Source organism: Glycine soja, chromosome 12, assembly GCF_004193775.1.
Source record: "Glycine soja cultivar W05 chromosome 12, ASM419377v2, whole genome shotgun sequence".
NCBI classification, from domain to species: Eukaryota; Viridiplantae; Streptophyta; class Magnoliopsida; order Fabales; family Fabaceae; genus Glycine; species Glycine soja.
Window position 1 is genome coordinate 40,042,575 of NC_041013.1, and position 21,443 is coordinate 40,064,017.

A 21,443-nucleotide genomic window follows, 5' to 3' on the forward strand; every position below is an offset into this window, starting at 1 on the left:
CCCTTTCAATAGACTCTTCTTTCTTTTCGATTCGAACAGTATCCAACAAAATTCGTATTTAGAGCATATTTTTAGCTCATCAAAAAATATGGGCTAACAAATTGTCCCCAAAAAATGTCTGCTTCGATTCGAGATCGAAGGAAGATGAGAAGTTGACATTTTTTCTCTTCTTCTAACAGTTTCTCTGGAACGGCGACACGATGGCACGTTTACTGGTAACCGTCGCCTCGATCTCCCACTACCCATCATTAATTCCACCTTTCTAGGCAGAGTGGGACACGTGTCACGCTGGGGAGTCAAAAGGGAAATCTGATGTGATTGATTTTTGACCCTTGATTCTTATTATATTGTTTTTCCCTTTTTTAAAGTGAAACTCCATAAATAGCGCCAGAACTCCAGACAAAACCCCTTCAGCTTCTTCAAAAACCTTTCTTCTTCTTTGCTTCCGAAACCTTTTCTTCTTCTTTGCTTCCATTATTTCCGGCGAAACTTCCTTATTTCCAGATACTCGTTATTCCTTTTATCATCAACCTCACCGCATTTCCGAACTTCGCCACTGTTCTTCGTGAACCCAAGCTCTCACTCACTGATTCCAACAACTACCAAACCCTTCGCGAGAAAATCATCCCTTTTCAGATTTCTTACAATGTCGCAAGGACAAGCAGTTCCGTTTGCTGGGAAATGGCACCATTTTACAGTCAGGACTGATGGAGAAAAGGTGGTTCCAGAACCACATGGTGACGCCGAACACACAGAAACCTGGGAATCGGAGGTGATGATCCCTTTCGCAGTGGAAAGGACAGTTTATGCTTTCGGTGGACCCCTGCCAGACCAAGCATCACTTTCGAGTAAAATGAACAAGGTATTTCCCTGCTACCCAACTTGCGAACCTAGGATTTTTGATAGTGAGCCTTACAACTTTAATTGTTTAAGCAAACCCCACAAACTCTTTCGATCCGCCCCGTCAATAGCCCATAGGGATTACCTACCTTGGCTTGATCGAGTCGAACAAGCGTATGAGGATTTCTGGAAGACATATGGCATCTTTGATTTGATACAATTCTCTCGATCTGGTCCTGAATATCGACCAGAAATGCTGATAGCCGCTATGCACTTTTTCGAGTCTTCTACCAACACCTTTCAATTTAAATGTGGTATGATGACCCCCACTCTCTTAGATGTAGCCGCCCTCACAGGCCTTAGGCCTAGCGGAGAAACTTATGACCCCACTAAATCTAGTGATAATATCAAGCTAGTATATAAGGAGAACACCTTTTCCAAATATATAGCTGAACACAAAGGACCGGTCGAAGAGGAAGTCTCTGATGAAGAGCACGTAGCCTTCTTGACCCTGTGGCTATCTCACTATGTCTTTTGCACAAAATCCTTGCAAGTAGCCAAAAGATTTATTCCAATGGCATTACAAATTCATGAAGGTCAGAACTTTGGATTTGGACGCCTCTTGTTAGCAGTACTATACGAATCGCTTGGTGAGGCGTGCGATGATCTGAAGAAATCGAAGGATGGGTCTTCCTTCTTAGTGTCTGGACCTATGTGGCTTCTTCAGTTGTGGCTTAATGCCACTTTCGAACAAGAAATGGGATTAATAATCCCACAAGATTATGCTGAAGAAGTTGCAAATCGCTCGATCGAAGGCCAGAGAGCACTTCGATTAACACCCAAGACCTTAGATCAAAACCCACAAAAGCTGTTCCTAAAGTACATGAGGATTTTTCTGAGCTTTGACAAGTTTCTTCCCCAACATGCTCCATTCATTAGTCGAGAGGTTGGCCCGGCCTGGTTCACTGACTATTTTCCTGCTGTCGATCCGGACAATGAAGAAGAAGTGAACGAAATATGGTCATTTTACTTGAATCCACAGATCCTGTCTTGTCGTACAGGTGTTCAATCGAACTATTTAGGCCTGGTTGGATACCAGCCTAATTTGGTTTCAAGACAATTTGGCCTCTCGCAAATCCGTCCTAAAAGCTTATTCGAAGACCCTCGAGACGTCATAAGAGGGGCCAATCTTTCGGAAAAGACTTTCAAGAAGTTTTTGAAGATTTCTCTTGATGAAAACTATAACCTGCATCCTTTTGAGTTCAATCATTCCCACTTCTGCACCATGGGGTTTGTTACCTGGTGGGAGAAATATTATTCGACCCGTTCAGTTGGAGACACTAATATCATGATCTCCAGACTTGAGAGTGGTTTTACACAACCAACAGTCGAGAATATTCGCTCGAACCTTCAAGCTCGAGGTATTAAATTACTTTTGACTTTCTAAATTGATATGTATTTTTGCCTTTTCTAATATTCTTACTTTCAGGCAAAACAATCATGACGAAGAAAAGTGCTGAAACGTCTCGAGCTGATGTGAGACCCAAGAAACCCACTGGGGTGAAGATCCAAGAAGGGAAACAAGAAGAGAAGGTAACTCTTCTGAACTTATCTTTTACTCCTAACGTCTTGCCTCATATTTCTTTATTTTTCAGAGTCAAAAGAAAGATGATAGCATTGATACTACCACGACTTCAAAACGCTCGAAGCATGCGGTAGTCGAATTAGACGAAGAGAAAGATGCAAGTTTTATTTCTAATGTCAATATTATAGCTTTCTTTCAAGTCTATATTCTGACAATTCTTTACCCTCGTAATGCAGGAAGAAGAGGAAAGACCTCTTATAAGAAAAAGAAAGTTACCTGCGACTTCGACCAAGTCTGCTGAACAAACAGAGGCAGGCAATTCCCAGGCTCAAATGCCTAAGAAGAAAAAGAAAGTGAAACAGGTCGAGCCTGAACCTTCTGTGGCTGTTGAGGGTGGTGAGCCAATCAAGAAGAAAAAGAAAAAGACCAAGCCTTCAAAAGAACAAGGTGACAATCAACCTGTTGACGTCCAACCACCTTCGACCGATATTGACGGCACTGAAGTAGAGGCTACTCCTTCTATTGCTGAGATGGGCAACCCTGTCGATCAACCGGACTCACCACAAGAACAACCTGCCGTCGAGGTATCATCCTCTTAATGTGTTTTAAATCATAGCTTATACGAAACTATTTGTTAACCTTTTTCCATGATAATTCGAATCAGGTACAACAAAATGTTTCTGTAGAAGAAATACCCTCACATGCTCGAACATCTCCCGCTCCTGAGACGGATGCAGTGAATGTTGAGGAACAGGGTGAAGGTCAAGGCATTGGATCCAGCAGTCCTCATGGATCGAGTCAGAAAAGTTCATCCGAAGAAAACTTTTTCGATGAGGAGGCCATAAAAGAGGCTGAAGCTGGAGGTTCGGACATTTACCCAGTGTCTTCAACATCTAAGCTTTCCGCTAGCATAGGGATCGCAGAAGATACATTCATTCAAATGCAAGACGAAGACCCCGCTGCAGCCCTTCGACTCCTGCTGAACACAAGTCAAGCCAACACCTCAAGTGAAAAGATTCCTGGTGCTTCGTCCTCATCTGATGCCGAAATAAACTCTTCAGTACGCCAAGATTCTCTGCTCTTGAAGTTATCCATGGAATACGCACGGGAAGATGTGCTTAAATCCATTGAAGAGAACCCCTCTGCTGCCTTTGGGCACCTGAACTTTTTGAAGAAATTGCACAACCCCCTTACCTCTGATGAGATTCTAGGCAAAGTTATCCAAATCGAGGCCATCATTGATCAATTTGCAAATACTGTGCAGAAAAAACGCGAAAATGGCGCCAGACTGGATGCCCAGAAACAGGCACATATCCTTCTGCTCGAGAAAGCCCGAGCTGCTCAACATGAAGTCGAACGTCTCACCAAAGAGGCGAAAGAAGGATCTTCTGAGATCAAAGCCTGTGATGATAACATCTCCTCCTGGGAGGCAACTATTACGAATTTGCTGTCTCAGGTCGATGATCTAAGGCAGAAAATTATAACAGAGCAGGCCAAACGCAAAGAACTCCAGGAGAAGGCCGCTAACTCGATTCAGAAACTGGTTGCTGAAAAAGGGAGGGAAGGCCTGAAGGCCTTTAGCGCATCTCAAGCTGTAGCAGATGAGGCAAGGGTTATGGAGAGTGCTGACCAGGTCTTAACTAAAGAGATGACCACCTTGAAAAAGCTGTATGAGGATTTGGTCATGACTTAGTAGAACTTATGATTTCTTTATTTCGAATTCTGTATTTCGATTCTACTTTTCGATGTAATATTGACACATGCCCTTTTGTGGCAATTTTACTGTTATCGCCATTTTTATGTTCCCAGTATTTCTCTTATTCTATGCTTATTTTAACTTCGAGCAACGTTGGTTTATATTTTTTCAAATATTTACCATTTATACTCAAAGTACGTTTCTGAGGGGTTAGCTCTTCCACTTCATAAGCACCATTCGAATGAATCTGAATTATTTTAAACGGTCCTTCCCAATTTGGGGACCATTTGCCCAAGACTCGATCCTTACTATCCATGGGCAGGATAACCTTCCAAACTAAATCTCCAATATTAAAAGTTTTTGACTTCACTTTCTTATTATAAGCTTTAGCAACTCTTTCTTTTTGTTTAGTCAAAACTTCTAATGCTCTTAATCTCTCCTCATCTAAATCGACCAACTCATCTGACATCATTTTCCAATAATAGTCGATTGGAATGTCCATTTGTTTTTGTACCCTGGCTGATTGCAAATGTATTTCGACCAGAAGTACAGCATCATGCCCATAAGTCAGTCGAAATGGGGTAGTATTAGTTGATTCCTTAGGAGAATTTCTACATGCCCATAGAACTTGATCTAACGTTTTATTCCAATTTCTTGGCTTTTGGGCAATGTGTTTTTTTAATCAAGTTAATTACAATCTTATTGGCTGCTTCGACCTGACCATTTGCTTGCGCGTAATATGGTGTTGAGGTTAATAATCGAAAGCCAGTTTCTTTAGCAAATTCTTGCATTTTTCGTCCAGTAAAAACTGAACCTTGATCAGTGGTAATTGTTTCAGGAATACCATACCTATAAATAATATGATTTTGAATGAAACTAATTACTGCTTTCTGATCAACATTTGGCAAAGGGACTGCTTCGATCCATTTTGTAAAGTAATCGATACCAACTAGAATATAACGCTGGTTCTTAGAAGAAGCAGGCTTGATTTCACCAATTAGGTCCAAAGCCCATCCTCTGAAAGGCCAAGGTTTGATTATGGAGTGTAACTCACTAGCAGGTACATGCTGTATCCCTGCATGCTTTTGGCATTCCTGACAGCCTTTAGCAAATTCTATGCAATCTTTTAACATCGAAGGCCAATACAAACCTTGTCGAAATAAAAGCCATTTCATTTTATGGCCTGCTTGATGTGATCCACAAGCCCCACTGTGAACATGGGAAACTGCCAAGTATGCTTCTGATTCACTTAGACATTTCAACAACACTCCTTCTGCAGTCTTTTTAAATAAATCATTTCCCACAATCACGTAATTTAAAGCCCTATATTTGATCTTTCGAGCCACATTACCTATTGGATTTTCCAAATATTCAACAATGGACTTTCTCCAATCATTATCTAACATATTGTCAATGGCCAAAATTTGAATTTTTCCCTGGAGATCATCCATGCTTTCATCTTCATTATTTTGTGGTGTAATTGCCCCCACAAGTTTTGGCATTGGCAATTTAGTACTTAATAGCTCTGGTATCACCAGTTTATCTTTTATTTCGATCAACTGAGTTAATTTTTCCTTCGACATTTTGTACCCTGAAGCTATTTGAGCTAAATCATTTGCTTCTTGGTTTTCTTGTCGAGGTATATGCTCAATGTTAATGTAATCGAAATGATTCAGAAGAGAACTCGCCATAACAAAATATTTTGCTAAGTGTTCATTAACACATTTGTATTCTTGTGTTAATTGCTTCAACACTAATTCTGAATCACCCCTTATGTTAACATTTCTTGCCCCCAGGCTAATTAAAATTTCAAGGCCTGTAATTAGAGCTTCATACTCAGCCTCATTATTAGAACAAAGCCCTTTGATTTTATATTTGAACTTAGTTGGAACTTTATTGGGGGATATTATTAAAACTCCAATTCCAGTTCCATGTTTGTGTTTCGATCCATCGAAATACAAAATCCAAGGCTCTGTATCGACATAGTCTTGCGGCATCTCGATCACTGAGTGATCTACAATAAAATCTGCCACAATTTGACCCTTAACAGATTTCAAAGGCTTGTACGTTAAAGAATATTCTGTTAATGCTAAAGCCCATTTTCCAATTCTACTGTGTAAAATAGGTTTTGACAACATGTGCTTAATAATATCATAATGAGAATACACATAAACATCAACAGGCTTTATATATTGCTTAAGTTTTGCACAAGAGAAATACAGACAAAGACAAAGTTTTTCTATGGCAGTATATCTAGTTTCTGCATCATTTAGTACACGACTAAGGTAATAAATTGCATGTTCTATGCCATCATCATCTTCCTGAGCCAACATACTACCAATGGTCTTGTCAGACGCAGCAATATACAACTTCATAGTCTTATTTCGACTAGGAGGCATTAACACGGGAGGCTTGATCAGATATTCTTTAATTTCATCGAAAGCCTTTTGATGCTCTTCATTCCATTTGAATGGTTCATCTTTCTTGAGTCGAAGTAATGGCGAAAAAATTTGAGCTTTGCCACTTAGATTCGAAATGAATCGCCTCAAGAAGTTGATTTTTCCTAGCAAAGACTGAAGCTGTTTTTTGGTCGAAGGAGGCTTCGTCTCAAGAATAGCCTTTGTCTTGTTTTGAATTATCTCAATGCCTTTTTTATGCACCACAAAACCAAGGAAATCTCCTGCACGCACACAAAAAGCACACTTTAATGGATTCATTTTTAATCCATGTTTCCTCATTCGTTCGAAAGATTGCCTAAGATAATCCAAATGGCTATCTTCTGAGGAGGATTTGATGATTATATCATCAATATAAACTTGCATAAATGTGTCAATAAAATCATGAAACATGGAATTCATGGCCCTTTGATAAGTGGCCCCAGCATTTTTCAACCCAAAGGGCATAACCACCCATTCATAAGTGCCTAAAGCACCAGGGCATCGAAATGCTGTTTTCGACACATCACTTTCAGCAATAAATATTTGGTTATAACCAGAATAACCATCTAACATGCTTAAAAATTCGAAGCCAGCTGCCGAATCTACCAACATTTCCGCTACTGGCATAGCATATTCATCTTTAGGTGTAGCATTATTTAAATCCCTAAAATCTATGCATACTCTAAGAGTTCCATTCTTTTTAATGACAGGGACTATATTTGCTAACCATTCGACATACCTGGCCGATCTGATGAATTTACACCTCAGCAGCCTTTCGATCTCTTCCTTAATTTTGGACATGATTTATGGTGCGAATCTTCTTGGTAGTTGTTTTACTGGTCTTTTTCCCTCCTTAATCGGTAATTTCATTTCGACCATTTCTCTGCTTAACCCAGGCATTTCGTGGTAATCCCAAGCAAAACAGTCTTTAAATTCTCTAAGAAGAGGCACCAGCTTTTCTTTTAGACTTGAGGTGATATTGGCACTGATATAGGTTGGCCTTTTTATCGAGCCATTTCCAATGTCGATCTCCTCCAAAGGATCTTGAGCCTGCATCTTTGGCACCTCACTTATGGGATTTTTCTCAACCTCTGACTTATAGAAGCTTTGATCTGCCTCTATATTTTCAACAATCCCATCCTCCCTCCAGATAATGAGTTTCTGGTGGAGGGTAGATGGCACAGCCCCAACTCCATGAATCCATTCCCTTCCTAATAGCAAGTTAAAATTAGCCTTAGACTGTATCACCAGGAATAGAGTTGGTCGAACTATACTGCCTACAGCAACATCTACTTGAATGGCTCCCAAAGAATAGCCAGTTTTACCCTCATAATTCGAAAGCACAATGTTGTGGGCAGATAGATCAGTGTCATGTTTCCCGATCTTGTGGAGCATAGATCGAGGCATTAAGTTAACAGCCGCTCCTCCATCTATGAGCACTTTGTTGATTCCAACATTCTCAACCTTTGCTCTGATGAAAAGAGGTTTGAGATGACTTTTCATCTGAAAATCTGGCTTTTCGAAATAAGCTAATTGTTCTTCCACACAGCCATTGTTCATAACATAGTAACATACTGGCTTTGGGTCAGCCATATCAAAATGATCGAACTCACTTTCGATCTCAGTAACTTCAGACTGGACATCATATTCAGATGGCAAGATAGATACCACACAGATGACATCAAAGTCTGGTTCAGAATCCAGTAAATCCTCATCCTCCATCTTATCTTCATCCACTGGAGGCAGGAGTCTCTCTTTTACTGGCCTCCTAGACACTTCTTTATACTGGCCCGTTTGCAGATTCTGTTGGGCCAATTTCTTCTGACGCTGGAACCTGCGCCATTGGGTCCTCGTCATAGGATTCTTTCCTTTGTAATTGTTCCTATAAGAGTACCTATTAGCCTCCTGTGGGCCAATTTGCTTCGTTCCACTCGAACCACCTACTTCCATGGCCCCTTTGTTAAACCTTATGAGTCCCTGGTGCATCCATTTTTCGACCGGAACTGAACCAGGAGGAGCGAAAGTATTCCTTCGACCAGACTTCTGATTAGTGTTCGACTGCACCATAACCCTTTTGCCTTTATCGAAACGTTGGTTCTGGCTCGCCCCCTTATTAACAACTTGGTATTTTTTGAGGCCCTCAGTAGCCTCCCTATCACATACTGCACTGCAGCGAGGGCAGAGCATCACAATCTTGTTTTCGAGTTTGCATCTATTCAAGAAATCAATTAAATCCTCCTCAGCCTGAGGATACACCACCTTCATTTGTTCGTTGTAATCCTCTTCAGATATGTCCTGAACTTGCACCTGAGACAACTCCATTGTTTCGACCATCATTATTTCTTGGGGTTCCGCATAGAGAGTTTCAGCAGCTTTGGATATTTCAGCATTTGCCTGAACAACCTTTGGTTTCTCACCAAATTTGAGCCTCCCTTCGTCGAGAGCCTTTTGAACCAAATCCCTGAAAAGAACACAACGTGAGGTTTTATGGCCAAGGAAATTATGAAATTTACAATAACCCCTTTTCTTCTGTTGTTCGATTGGGGGTACTTTCAAGCCCTTAGGAACAACAATTTGGCCATCTGTGACTAACAAATCAAATATTTCATCACATTTAGTTATGTCAAATGTATAAGTTTTAGACGCAAATTTATCATTTTTAGGTTCAACAGGGTTTTTCCATTGGAAGGTCTAAGGAGTTTACAAACATAAGGAGGTCCAGGTTTTAATTCTGCTAAATCGACCTCATTGTCCTCGATATCTTCATAAATAATATCGAACTCCTGGTCACTGTCATTGGTTTCGACATATGCAACCTTTTCCCTCTTGTGGAACTTAGAATTTCTAGCCTTTTCAGCCTTCAATCGTTCGAGTTGTCGAACTCTATCAGCCAATTGAGCCATATCCCTTAAATACTGGGTATCTAATTTCTTTCTAATCGAATAGTCTAGGCCACCAGCAGCCATTTCGACTAATTCATGTTCAGGGACTTGGGTGAAACACCTTGCCTTTAAGAGCCTGAATCTGTTCAAATAATCATCAATTGACTCAGGTGCCTTACGTCGAACGCTGGCTAATTCTTTAAGGCTTATCTTAGACTGTCCCATATAGAATTGTTCATGGAAAATCCTCTCCAATTGGTTCCAATTATGTATGGAATGAGGAGGAAGAGTTGTAAACCATGTGAAAGCATTTTTAGTTAAAGAATTAGGGAAATATTTCATTCTTAAATTTTCATTATTAGCCAAGTCCCCTGCCTCGACCAAATATCTAGCAATGTGTTCGACAGTGGACTCATTTGTCTCTCCTGCAAACTTAGTAAACTTAGGGATTTTCACACCCCTTGGTAATTCCGTCTGTAACACATATTCAGACAATGGAGACACAAAATTGGGCCTGTGTAAGCCCAAGTTCAAACCATTCTGTACTAGAATTGTTTCGATCATTTGGGCCAAGTTATTCTGCCTATCGAAACGGTTTTGTTGAACATTCCCTATTACTTCATCAGCATTTTGGTTTCTATTTACCAATACTATACCAGGGTTTGGTTCGACCTGTTGGGCTGGTGGCTCTATGCGAGCCAATGGTTGTGGTGCTTGAGCCATTTGCATCCCTGGATTGTTAGGCATCTGTATCTCTTGGACAGGCGCCTGTATTTGGATCTGTCGAATTGGTGGTTGCTGTATGGGTGGTGCCCCAAAAAAGTCAGCAATTCGACTTATTTGATTTGTTAACATTTGGTAACTGTCATTTGTATTTTGAATTAAGGGGTTAATGACAGTTCCTATTTGTTGTGTTAACATGTTAACCATATCATGGTTACTTTCATCCATTTGTTGTCTGAGTGACAAAACGGATGTATTGGTTAAATGTTGAGGAATTACCCTACCTTGATTGCCCGCTACAGACCCTGATGGAGAGGACATATTAAGATTGTCTACATTTGGTTGAGAGTTTTGCAGCCCTACCATCAACGATGTAGGCATGCCATATAGAGGGTTTTGAAGCGGTCGAAAGGGACTTCCACTGGGGTTCCCTAAACTGGGGTTATTCCATGGGGCAAAAGCAGACGCTGACGTGGTCGAACTTGCCAACGTCATGTTGGTCATGGGAGAAGTTACCCCTGTCTGATTCATAACCGTCGAAGCGGTCGAACTTATCGTGCCAACAGTTTGGTCAGGAATTGCTCCTATGCCAGAATTTATATTGGCATTACTCACAGATGCCTGCGTTGGTTGCCCCTCCATATTTGGAAGGTCATTGTTTCGATTACTTGGGGGTGGTCTAGCCATCCTTGTACGACTTTTGAATTCTGTTAAGTGTGGAACAGATTTCCCACTTCTTAAATGCATACAAGATCAAAACAATTAAGAATGCAACAAACCAACTGCACTCAATAAAACTCTAATAATAATTTAAAGCCAAAACCCACAATTGACCAGTCCCACCGGGCGTGCCAATTTGTTTACGCTATAATTTGGTAAACAACCGCTAGTCTAATCGAGTTGCTTGCGAGATCAACTAGTGAATCTCAGGAGCATGCCAATTATGTGTTTGCTTTAAATGTAAAGCCTCTAATGTTCATCATTGCAACAAACATTCACTAGTTTGAGACCTACAGGAAGTAAAATTCTTTGACAGAATCGAAATGCTGGAAGTAACTCGACAAGAGTAAAGTAAAAAATGCAGAAATTAAAGGATCAACGAGTTCATTCGACCGAATGAACCATTTAAAAGGCTGGAATTATAAAGTGAAACGTAAATTGCATTGCATTCGAAATGTAATGTTTACAGAAACTTAAAATGATTCACAAACATACATTCTCCTTGCGTACTCGTTTCTCTCTGCGTTGGGTACTTTGAGTGTATAAGGATTTGTATAAATGATTTGCGACCTTGAAATCTGACTAAAAAACTGCTATATATAGACATTCGAAAATAAACTGCCCTAACGGTCGAACACTATCCTAATGCCAAGTGTCCTGCTACGTACACCTTGCATGCACATAACTGCTCCTTAGAACGGTTATCCACATTGCTCGAAGTCGAACTGATTTTGTGAAGTTTTGTCAGAAATTGTGCTAAGTCCAGAAATCTTGCTGCCTTGACTTCGACTCGACCATACACCAGCTCAAATCGCCTAATGGTTCGAAGCCCTCCTTCTTGTCTTAGCCTTATATTTCGTAAATACTTCCTTGAACCTGTGAATCCCTTTCAATAGACTCTTCTTTCTTTTCGATTCGAACAGTATCCAACAAAATTCGTATTTAGAGCATATTTTTAGCTCATCAAAAAATATGGGCTAACAATATGCCACACCAAATAAAAATGTAATTTATATGATTCTATGAATGTCCTTTAAATTAAATTCTACTTTCCTTAATTATATACGCTTTGAACTAAATTAAGAATTTACTTTAGATTAAATATTAATTTAAAGGTGTTTCTGTTAATTAATTGAATGAGAGCATAGTGGTGATGGATGGTTCGTGGTTTCAGTCATGGCGATGATACTTGGTGGCTGGACCAATTTTAATTTTCAAATGGTTTGAAATAAGTAGGATAGGTGATAAATCAAAACCAGAAAAGAACCCTTTTCTGTAGAACATTGAAAAACGAAGATTCGTGGGTAGCAGTACTCCATTTAATATTAAACATAAAAAAAATTGTGTGACTCATGTAATAAATACTTTAGTCCCTAAATAATACATCTATTCAGTTAATTATTGAATAAACTATCTTATAGACATCGTATTAGATCGTACGTGGACAGTAGTTTACATAACAGTACTGCAAAACATTAAAGAAAATGCAATCATGTCACATACATAAATAAAAATAGTTCCATCGATTAAGCATTTGTTGTTTAGTAATTAAAGAAATTTCATTCGTACTAATTAGCATTTTTCTAATTTCTAAAAGTATGTAATGTGTCAATCATGGGAGGTACATTAGAAAAATATAAAAAGTTAGCTAGTTTATAAAATGTCAAATATAACATCACCTTTCCTTTATGTTAGTATATGAAAAAATATCCTAATTATTATTTTTTAAATTACATAAACTCTTCTCATATATTTGAGAGAATCGCTATCTATTAATCATAATATGTGATTCTTTTGATGAATTGATTAACAGCTGCAAAAAAAAAAAAATTATGCATTGGTACACTATTACTATTACACATGTGACATTTAGTAATATTTTTATATAACACTTAACAAAAAATTATTAAATTTTTTTAACAACATTTAAAAAATAACATCAAATATAAATAGATGTTACTAATATATTTTTTTGATATTTCATCAAATATTATGTATAATTTATGTTGTTAAAAAAAATTTAAATGTCGTAAAACATATCAATAATATTTATTTATATTTGACAATATTTTATAAATGCTAACAAAAGTGTTTAGTAACATTTTTATTAAGTATTAGATAAAAAAATGTTATTAAAGATCACAAGAGTAAATCACATGCATTTATTTTAAAAAATCATTTAAATTAAATTTAATAATAAAGATAAAAGAGAGTAAATGAAAAGATATAGTCAATTAAGAAAATCAAGTATATAATAAAAGATAAAAAGAGGATAATAAGTTGATATGGTTAAGAGATGTATTTTTTGGCTAGTTACAAAAGCAATGTGTCAAATACATATTTAAAAGAAAATAAATTAAAATAAAAAATATTAAGAATGTTTGATAAAAAAAAGAGAATGGAAAGAGCAAGAGTCTTATTTTCAAGTTTTATATTCTAATTTATAACAAAGAAATAGATTCTTTGAAGTTTAAACAATACATAGAAAATGTACATAAAAATATACACGCCCGTATATACGTGTGTGATAGCAAATTAAGCATGAATGTTACATATATCCTATGAATTTGCTGTCTGATTATCCCTGGAACATTAGTGTCCTTTTGAGGCTTTCGTATCATTTTTTAATTGAAAAGCTCAAGGCAAACAATTAATATATTTGTATGGCAAATAAACTAATTATTGAGATAATACTTTATTGTTTAGTAATTAATATGGTATGATACCTACTATAGCAGAGAAGAAAATCAGAACACTGAACCACGAAAGATAGATATGCAGGCTTCCTTGAACCCTCGAAAGTCTTTAAATTATAGTATATAACATATCAAAATGATTCAAAAGGAAAAACAATTAGATGGATAGATTTAAAAATATATCTAGTTTCGTCTCCTACCTCATTTAATAAAGAATATTCTGAAACGGCTGCAACAAAAGACCCCGCCATGTGCTCTAGCATTTAGAACAGGTAAGCACGGAGGATCACAGAACTTCTTTAAAACATTTACTAAAAACAACACTCCATAATATAATGATAATACTGTCTTAATTAATTTCACCCCCTCTAGCATTAATTGTTCTTTTACGTAAACTATTATTATTTTTTTTAAAGATAGCGCAAGTTATATATACTTGAAGGTATTTTTTTTTATACATTTGATAATAGTAAAACTCAATGGAAAATTAATTTGAACTTCACAGCTACGTAGGTTGATACAATCATAAACGCTTAAGTATTTGTTTTTTAATTTACACCTCTTTTACCCCATGCCATAATAATGACCAAGCTTTTTGTTGATTAGTACATGTAGAAATAAAATTGAATATAATTTGCATGAGCAACACTTCTAATTTATAGTTAACCTATGCACACGGCAATATTAATGATGCTTATGCCAGGAATTCTCTCTCTCGGGTCGAAAATAATTGTAGCCTTGTACCAAAAACAAAAATGTTGCCAATTTGGTCAAATCAAGTTCCGGTTCAAAGCTTCCAAATGAATCAATGTATGTGCTATTCAATGCTGAAGCTCAATTCAACCGATTCATATATATATGCTTTGTACATAAGCTTTGCATGTCGCCATCACAAAGCAATAATACAAATGGGCAAAACTGTTGACAACGATCTCTGTATAATTGCATGCCATGGCAAGATCAAAGTTTTGCCCATCGACTAGGTAGGATTGGACTGATGCTGGATAAAGAAAAGGAGAAACAAAGAGCATTTATGTCAGATAGTGCATAAGATTAACTTTTTTTATACAATTTATTTTGGATAAACTTTCTGCTAGTTTTGTTTTATTATTGTCATAAATGTAAAATATTTAGTGAATTAGTCGATAATTAATTTCTGTCCAAAAATTTAATTAATCAGTAGAATTTCTTTTTTTAATCACATTTTTCTATCAGAAGCTTAAGTTTAAAAAATTTAAGCTCAATTATACTCATACCGATTAAAGTAATTAACGTTGGTACTACCGCTGGTTTGAAAAGATAATTAGTTGTTTAACCTTAACAAAAACTGGTTTACATCACTGATTTGGTAAACAGTCAAATACTTAACTGCCACTAATGATGTGATTTATGTTATGGGATGGTAGATCAAATGTCCAACTCAGCCAAAACCTGACAATTATAGGATTCATCTTCACCTTTTATAACATATACATTCTACAATAATCGATCAGTTAGGAGCACTAATGGCGATCAATTATCATTCCCATCTATGTCTTCACTGCACTACTCGACATTAGAATATAATGCTTTTTTGTTGCAATGTATCTATGCACACTAGCTTGCGTGATTTGAAGTGTAATGATTTAGCTAGAGTTTGTTTCAGTAGTGGCTGTACCTAATTAATTACCATGGTACATATAAAAATAGAACTGAAAGCATGAATCACATCATATTCTTTTGGTCTAATTATACATCGGTTGGAATAAAGTCTGAGGTGAGATCTCACGTGTAAGAATGAGATAATTAAACACCATATAAATAAATAAATAAATTGTCATAAACTTGAACTTTAAAGTTTTAAGTTATAATGTGGTATCAAATTCACGCTTATTTTTTCTCAGACATACAATAATTGGTATATCTTATTATTTGATTTGGTGATTAATTCGGACGAGTAAGATGACGACAATAACTCATAATTCATTGATGTAAATCTCTCCCTACTTAATGAATAACAACATGCATTAATTCAACAAGTGAATTGAATATGGAAATCGTTTCAACTTGTTCTACGTATCCTACAGGCTACAACCTGATGAAGACCTATTTATTTGTAGGGCCGGGGAGGGAAGAGGGCTCTTAGGCCACTAGAGATATACGGACGGTAACTAGGTCAACAAAATTCTGTTTCAAGATGGTCAGGTAGATATAGTAAACATCTTAGATTTTTATTTGATTGGGTAGAATTAATATAAAAGAATATATAATGACTTAAGCTGTTAACCGTCTCTAATGAAAACAAAATAAGTGTGTTAATATAGGATATTTAATATTTTAATTACACAAGCATTTTTTTTCTCCTTTTCGTCCAAAATAAATGGATTAAAAAAGTAGTGAATTACGATTCCTTCCTTCCATAGATAGTGTAAAAAACAAATGGAAGAAGGGTTTGTTTTTTGTTTTTTTTTTCGTCCGTCTATTTCCATATTCTTCTTTATTTATTTTAGTGGTTCCAAATTGAGTGTTAAGGAAGTTTAATAAAAAAAAATTTAAAATGCATAAATATAGGTATATGAATCCTAGGAAGCCATTTCCCACATTAATTTACCCCGAAAATTTTCAACAAACTAGCAAGTATGTTAGAAAACGATACTTTCTTGTCAAAAATAGCAAAATTATACTAGTATATATACCTTGTGTTGGACCCGTAGTTACTTAATTTAATTTGCCCGCTAAATATATATAGAGCATTGGTTATTTTTCTCTGACCCTCAAAAACGAATAAAATATTTACAACTCACGTCTTTATTTCTTCTTTTTTTTAAAAAAAAAAAATGATACAACTCACGTCTTGGATTGCTTATTTGTGTAATACATGTGTCTTTCACAAAAATCAATGTATAAGCAACCTCCAAGTTACCCCCAAGGCCACAACAAGTTGACCTTATAATTTAAGCATTCTAGTATTCTACTAATTTTTTTCTTCTTGTTTTTATATGTATATCCATGGTTCTTCATTTGCTATATTCGGAAAGTTATAATATCTTCGTGATTTTCGGTCTATATGGTCATCCAAGTGCTTAGAAAGCCAAATTAAACAAGTGAATGAACCATTTAGCTACCCAAAAAAAGAAACATATTCGTCTTCAAATTATGGTCCCCCCACCAAGTAACTGGACAATAATTAGCATCATGTGTTATCCTCTCACATACTTAACCTAGTCACATTCGCTTGTGTAAATGTAGTTTTGTATTGCTTGGTGATGTGTACTGTATTGACTTTTGTAGAAACATGGTTTTCATGTGCCTCCACACGACAAGAATAAAGTCATAGTGATTTAGGCCCCGTGAATTGAAGCAGAGTGAGAAGCAGGTTGGTACAAACTGACAAGTTTATATGCTTCTTACGTTGAACTTTCTCTAGAATACAATTTTGGAAGAACTAATATATGACAAATGGTACTCAAATGTCATCATTTGATTTATCAGTCTAGCTCATATCATATGACAGTTTTCAGTTGATTTATTTATATTTGTTGGAAACATATAGTAACATTTGTTGATTGTATAGGACCATATGCGCATAATTCATGCATACTAAAATTTAATAAACGGATTTGTTTGTGAGCACAGTTTATAATAGATTTAGAAAAGGTCATCTAATATTTCATTGACGATAAACAAATTTACTATATGGGAAGAGAAAGTGAGAAATGAAGATATATAGATGAAATAGGATGGAAAGAGAGAGTAGAAAGTGAAGTTATTTGATTAATTGAGATGAAAAGAAGTGTGAAAGAGATTAAATATTTAAATTAAAATAGTATATAAATAATAAAAGGAAAGTGTAAAAGAATTGAGATTGAGCAGATGCCCATTTTACCCCTATAAAAATGTTTCCTAATTAGCTGAGACGAAAAAATAATTTTTTTAGCACATAACTGATTATACATTGCACATAATTGATTATGGTTCAGACATGCAACCTGAGGCATGCCCCTTTGATCACCTAATTGGTTATGGTAAAGACATAATTTATTATGTTAGGAGAAGTGAACGGCAATAGTAGAGAAGATACCAAAAGAAAATGAACCATACACAAGGGTCGCAACAGATAGAGATGGTAAGCACTCTTATGTTGTATTATGCAACCTCGTCATCCGCGTGCTTTCACTCTCTTTCATCTCATTTTGGGATGAGAGTTTTAAGCCATGGGTTCCACATTCTTTTCAAAAAATGTAGTTGCAATATATTTCCACTGAACATTCCTTCTCACAAATTTCATTCCAAAGCAATTAAAATCAATTGCACTCAACATTCATCCCCTTGAACCAAACACTATTTGATAATTATGGGTATTTTTGTTCAAATAGCATGCTGTATTACTTGACAATTAAGCGATAAAAAAAAAAAAAAGCAACAAGAAATAAGACTCTCTTTGACACTATATTTGGTAGAAGAGAAACAACCAGGAAGGAGCAGGAGAGGAAGGAGAAATTGTAAAATCATGTTCTCTTCCTTCCTTATGAAAGAATAAAAAATAAGTGATCATCAACCCGACTTCAAGAATAAAGTAACTAAAGTTTAAGTTTTAGACTTATTAGTAAAAATTATTTTCTATTATATTTTGTATAAAAAAATTACATATATTGAAAAAAAATTAATATATAACTATCTCGTTTAAAGTAAAAAAATGTTTTTTTTTTTAATTTTCTTTTTAAACCTTACTCATAATTAGGTCGGGGAAAACTCACCAAATATTATAAAGAAATATCTGAATAAATAAATTAAGTATTCCTAAATTATTATTATAAACCGGTTTATTTAAACTCTTTTCAAATGAAATTCTCCCATTGAAAGATATATTTAAACATTTACAGTAATTATATATTTTTTATATAAAAAACTCCAAAAAATTAATACTTTACAAAAGTTGAAAATAACAACCTTTAAAAAATTCTAAAAAATCTGTATCATGGAATTACCATTGTTTATTATTTATTAAAGCCTAAATAAACGGGTCTCGTATCATTTGTCCAAGTCATGAACTCACAACAGTCGGAGCTTATTCAACAAATATGTAAAATAATGTTTTTTGTCTTATCTAAATTTCATGTAGGTAAATAACATTATTCTTTTCTCTTGTTACTTGCATCACTCACTTTTTTTTATAAAAAAAAATAGTCTTTACTACTTTCATAATTTGGAGGACAAGGAATGTTACTTCATGTATTTTTGTTCCTGCTGCTGACATTCTCTGTGATTGTATATGAAAATGGCTGGCAACTAACAACCTCTGCATAAACTTAACAACTTTTTAGGAATATTATGAGAACAATATTCAATCTAACTTATCACGTATCTCTCTGGACGGCGAAAGGGGAGCTTAAGCTTCGGGATTTGGACCACATGTCCTCTTTTGGGTTTGCTTATTTCTTCATTGCATATGTCACAAAGCTAACACTAATATTTTAATCTTAAGTATCTAGTGTATCCATCTTATTAATGTTTGTAACCGTGGTAGGTAATTGAAGACAACAAAGTGGGGAAGGTTCTATGAATTAACATGTGGATCCTGTCTTAGGCTAGCCATGTGCAACAACATTCTCCATGCTTCTGCACCCAAATTGTAGCCTATGATTAGTGCCGTCATTCTTCACAAGTGTTAAAGTGCCCTAGTTAATATATAGGCTAGGAATTCTTGTGAAATTATCAAGAATAATGCAATATATATTAATTTTTTGTAAATAATTTTTTTGTAAATATATAGGCTAGGAATACCAAATTGAAAGGTGAGAAATTAATTTTTTTTTAGCTTAATTTGTAAATAATTCATGTAATTGTCTCTTGTAGTTTGTGTAACTAAAGATTACAAACAAAATAACCTGAAATTTGTGTTAATGTTCTCTTAAAAGACTTATTTGTGTGATATGTGTAAGTCTTCCAAAATATAACAACTGAGAAATAAAAAAATTAGTAAGATGGTAACCAAAGAATTTAGAAAGAGAAAGAAGAAAAATTATTGAAAATTATAAAAGTATATAAGAGAGTTATTAAATGAGTTGTGAGATCTATTAAAATTTATAATTTTTTTTATAATTTCAGTCAATAATAAAAAATTTATTTAAAAGGATGTGTTATAAAGTGTCTTAACGACATTTCTCTTTGACTGGACAAATCATGCTATATATAAGATTAGTGAACATTGAGGTCCTACTAACTCATATTTACGAATAAGACTTGGTCAAAAAATTCTTGCGAAATAATTTATTAAACCTTGAAACAAAAATTCTTTGAAGCCCAATATTAAAGGAATTGCGTTGCCTTAGGCCCAGTTACGAACCCACTTTCTTTACTTGCTTGTTTGAAAACTCTTTAAAACAAGATAATACATAAACACTAAAAAAATGTTAAGCAATATAAGACATGTGACTTTTAAAATATCCACAAAAAAAACATCTCTTGAAACTGTAAATTTTTCACTACTTGTACAAGATACTGCCATATTCTTTAATGCCAAAGAAGACATATATATACTCCAATAGAAATATACTTCCTGTAAACATAGCAACAACATAAACAAAACACCAGTTATCAATCAATTAAAAAGAATAATAAGGCTACTAGTACATGTGCTGAAAATCCTGGCTCGAAACAATTAAAGCTTGATTTTGTAATTGCAATTGGTATCAACTTTCCTAGAGCTTATATTAACAGAGATGTCACATGAGCTATAAGACGTGGCCTTCAATTTGATAATGTTGAACATACGGGCTTTCCCAGGAAGTGCAGTTGTTGATGTGAAATTCAAAGTTCCACCTAGAACATCTGACAAAAAATTAGGATCATTGATTAACTTTTCTACCATAAAATCTGCTGAAGTGTTCACATTAATCTGGCCACGTGCTGGAACTAACTCTGCTTCTATTGGAACTTCGGCTACCACGGTATCATGAAAATTCACATAACCAGTGGAGTTTTTGTACTCGAAGCTTCCATAGTTTGGATTCCTTATAGTAATTATCATGCCTAGAGTCACATTTATGGTCAAATTGGGTGAAAGGGAAAATTGAAAGTCTTCTAGACCAACAGGGTGGACAGTGATTTCAGGATTTTTGGGCTTAAAGATGGTCATAAATAAAGTCACAATCATAATTGTAACGATGACCAAGAAGAGTAGAGACACAGCCAAGCAAATTTTGAGGCCTCTATTAGCCATGGTTTCTGGTTCCGGGTATTGGGCGGGTAAAAAAAATTGAAGATATGGGAAATTCAACTATAATCAAAGTTTGAGATATATTTAGTGTATGAAATGATATTAATGAGGCTAATATTTGTTGACCAAAACCCTGTGATTCTGCCGGATTAAATTTGCTCCTTGTGACTTGTGAGTACTTGAATATTGATATATATAGGTTTGATACAGGGAGATTTTGGAATTGAATTTTTCTTGATTCAGTATTGGCATGAAACAGAACAAATATTAACTCAAAACAATAGTACTTGACTCCTAATTTGAGAATCACGGCGCACGAACAAATGAAAATTCGTGCTATGGGTACATGATCCTTGTTTGATATCTAATTTGGCCACTAGTTACTTTCCACGCCAATTCAAAATTAAGCATAACACAAAAATTCATTTATTTGACCATTATATGACCACAAACGGTGGCTGAAGCAAAGCAACAGCAATTAAAATCCTCAAACTTTTTATTTTATTTTTGAGGATCCAAAAATCCACTAATTTGCGCTGGAAAAAAATGGCAGCATTAAATTGATTTTATAAGTTGTTGGATTTTGGAATCACTGGCATTAATGCTTTCCATTTTTTTTATAGCCATTTTTATTTGAATTAGGTATGAGCTGGTAAGTTACTTTA

At 35.4% G+C, this 21,443-nt stretch overlaps 1 protein-coding gene and 1 long non-coding RNA gene across 2 annotated transcripts; one reads left to right on the top strand and one right to left on the bottom strand.

Moving 5' to 3' along the window:
* The first annotated feature begins 2,245 nt into the window (after positions 1-2,245).
* On the top strand, positions 2,246-2,557 carry LOC114378393. Its single transcript, XR_003659323.1, has 3 exons — positions 2,246-2,261; positions 2,330-2,433; positions 2,496-2,557. It is a non-coding gene; the product is annotated as an uncharacterized LOC114378393 (long non-coding RNA).
* Positions 2,558-19,996: 17,439 nt separating this feature from the next.
* LOC114378608 (late embryogenesis abundant protein At1g64065-like) lies at positions 19,997-20,925 on the bottom strand. The gene has a single exon (XM_028337255.1). It carries the CDS (start codon positions 20,779-20,781, stop codon positions 20,221-20,223), a length of 561 nt encoding a protein of 186 aa, XP_028193056.1. The 5' UTR covers positions 20,782-20,925; the 3' UTR covers positions 19,997-20,220.
* Positions 20,926-21,443: the final 518 nt, after the last annotated feature.

What these genes read in the sequence shown, in the direction of transcription:
- LOC114378608 (XM_028337255.1), bottom strand. Translation starts at nt 20,781, where the DNA reads ATGGCTAATAGAGGCCTCAAAATTTGCTTGGCTGTGTCTCTACTCTTC.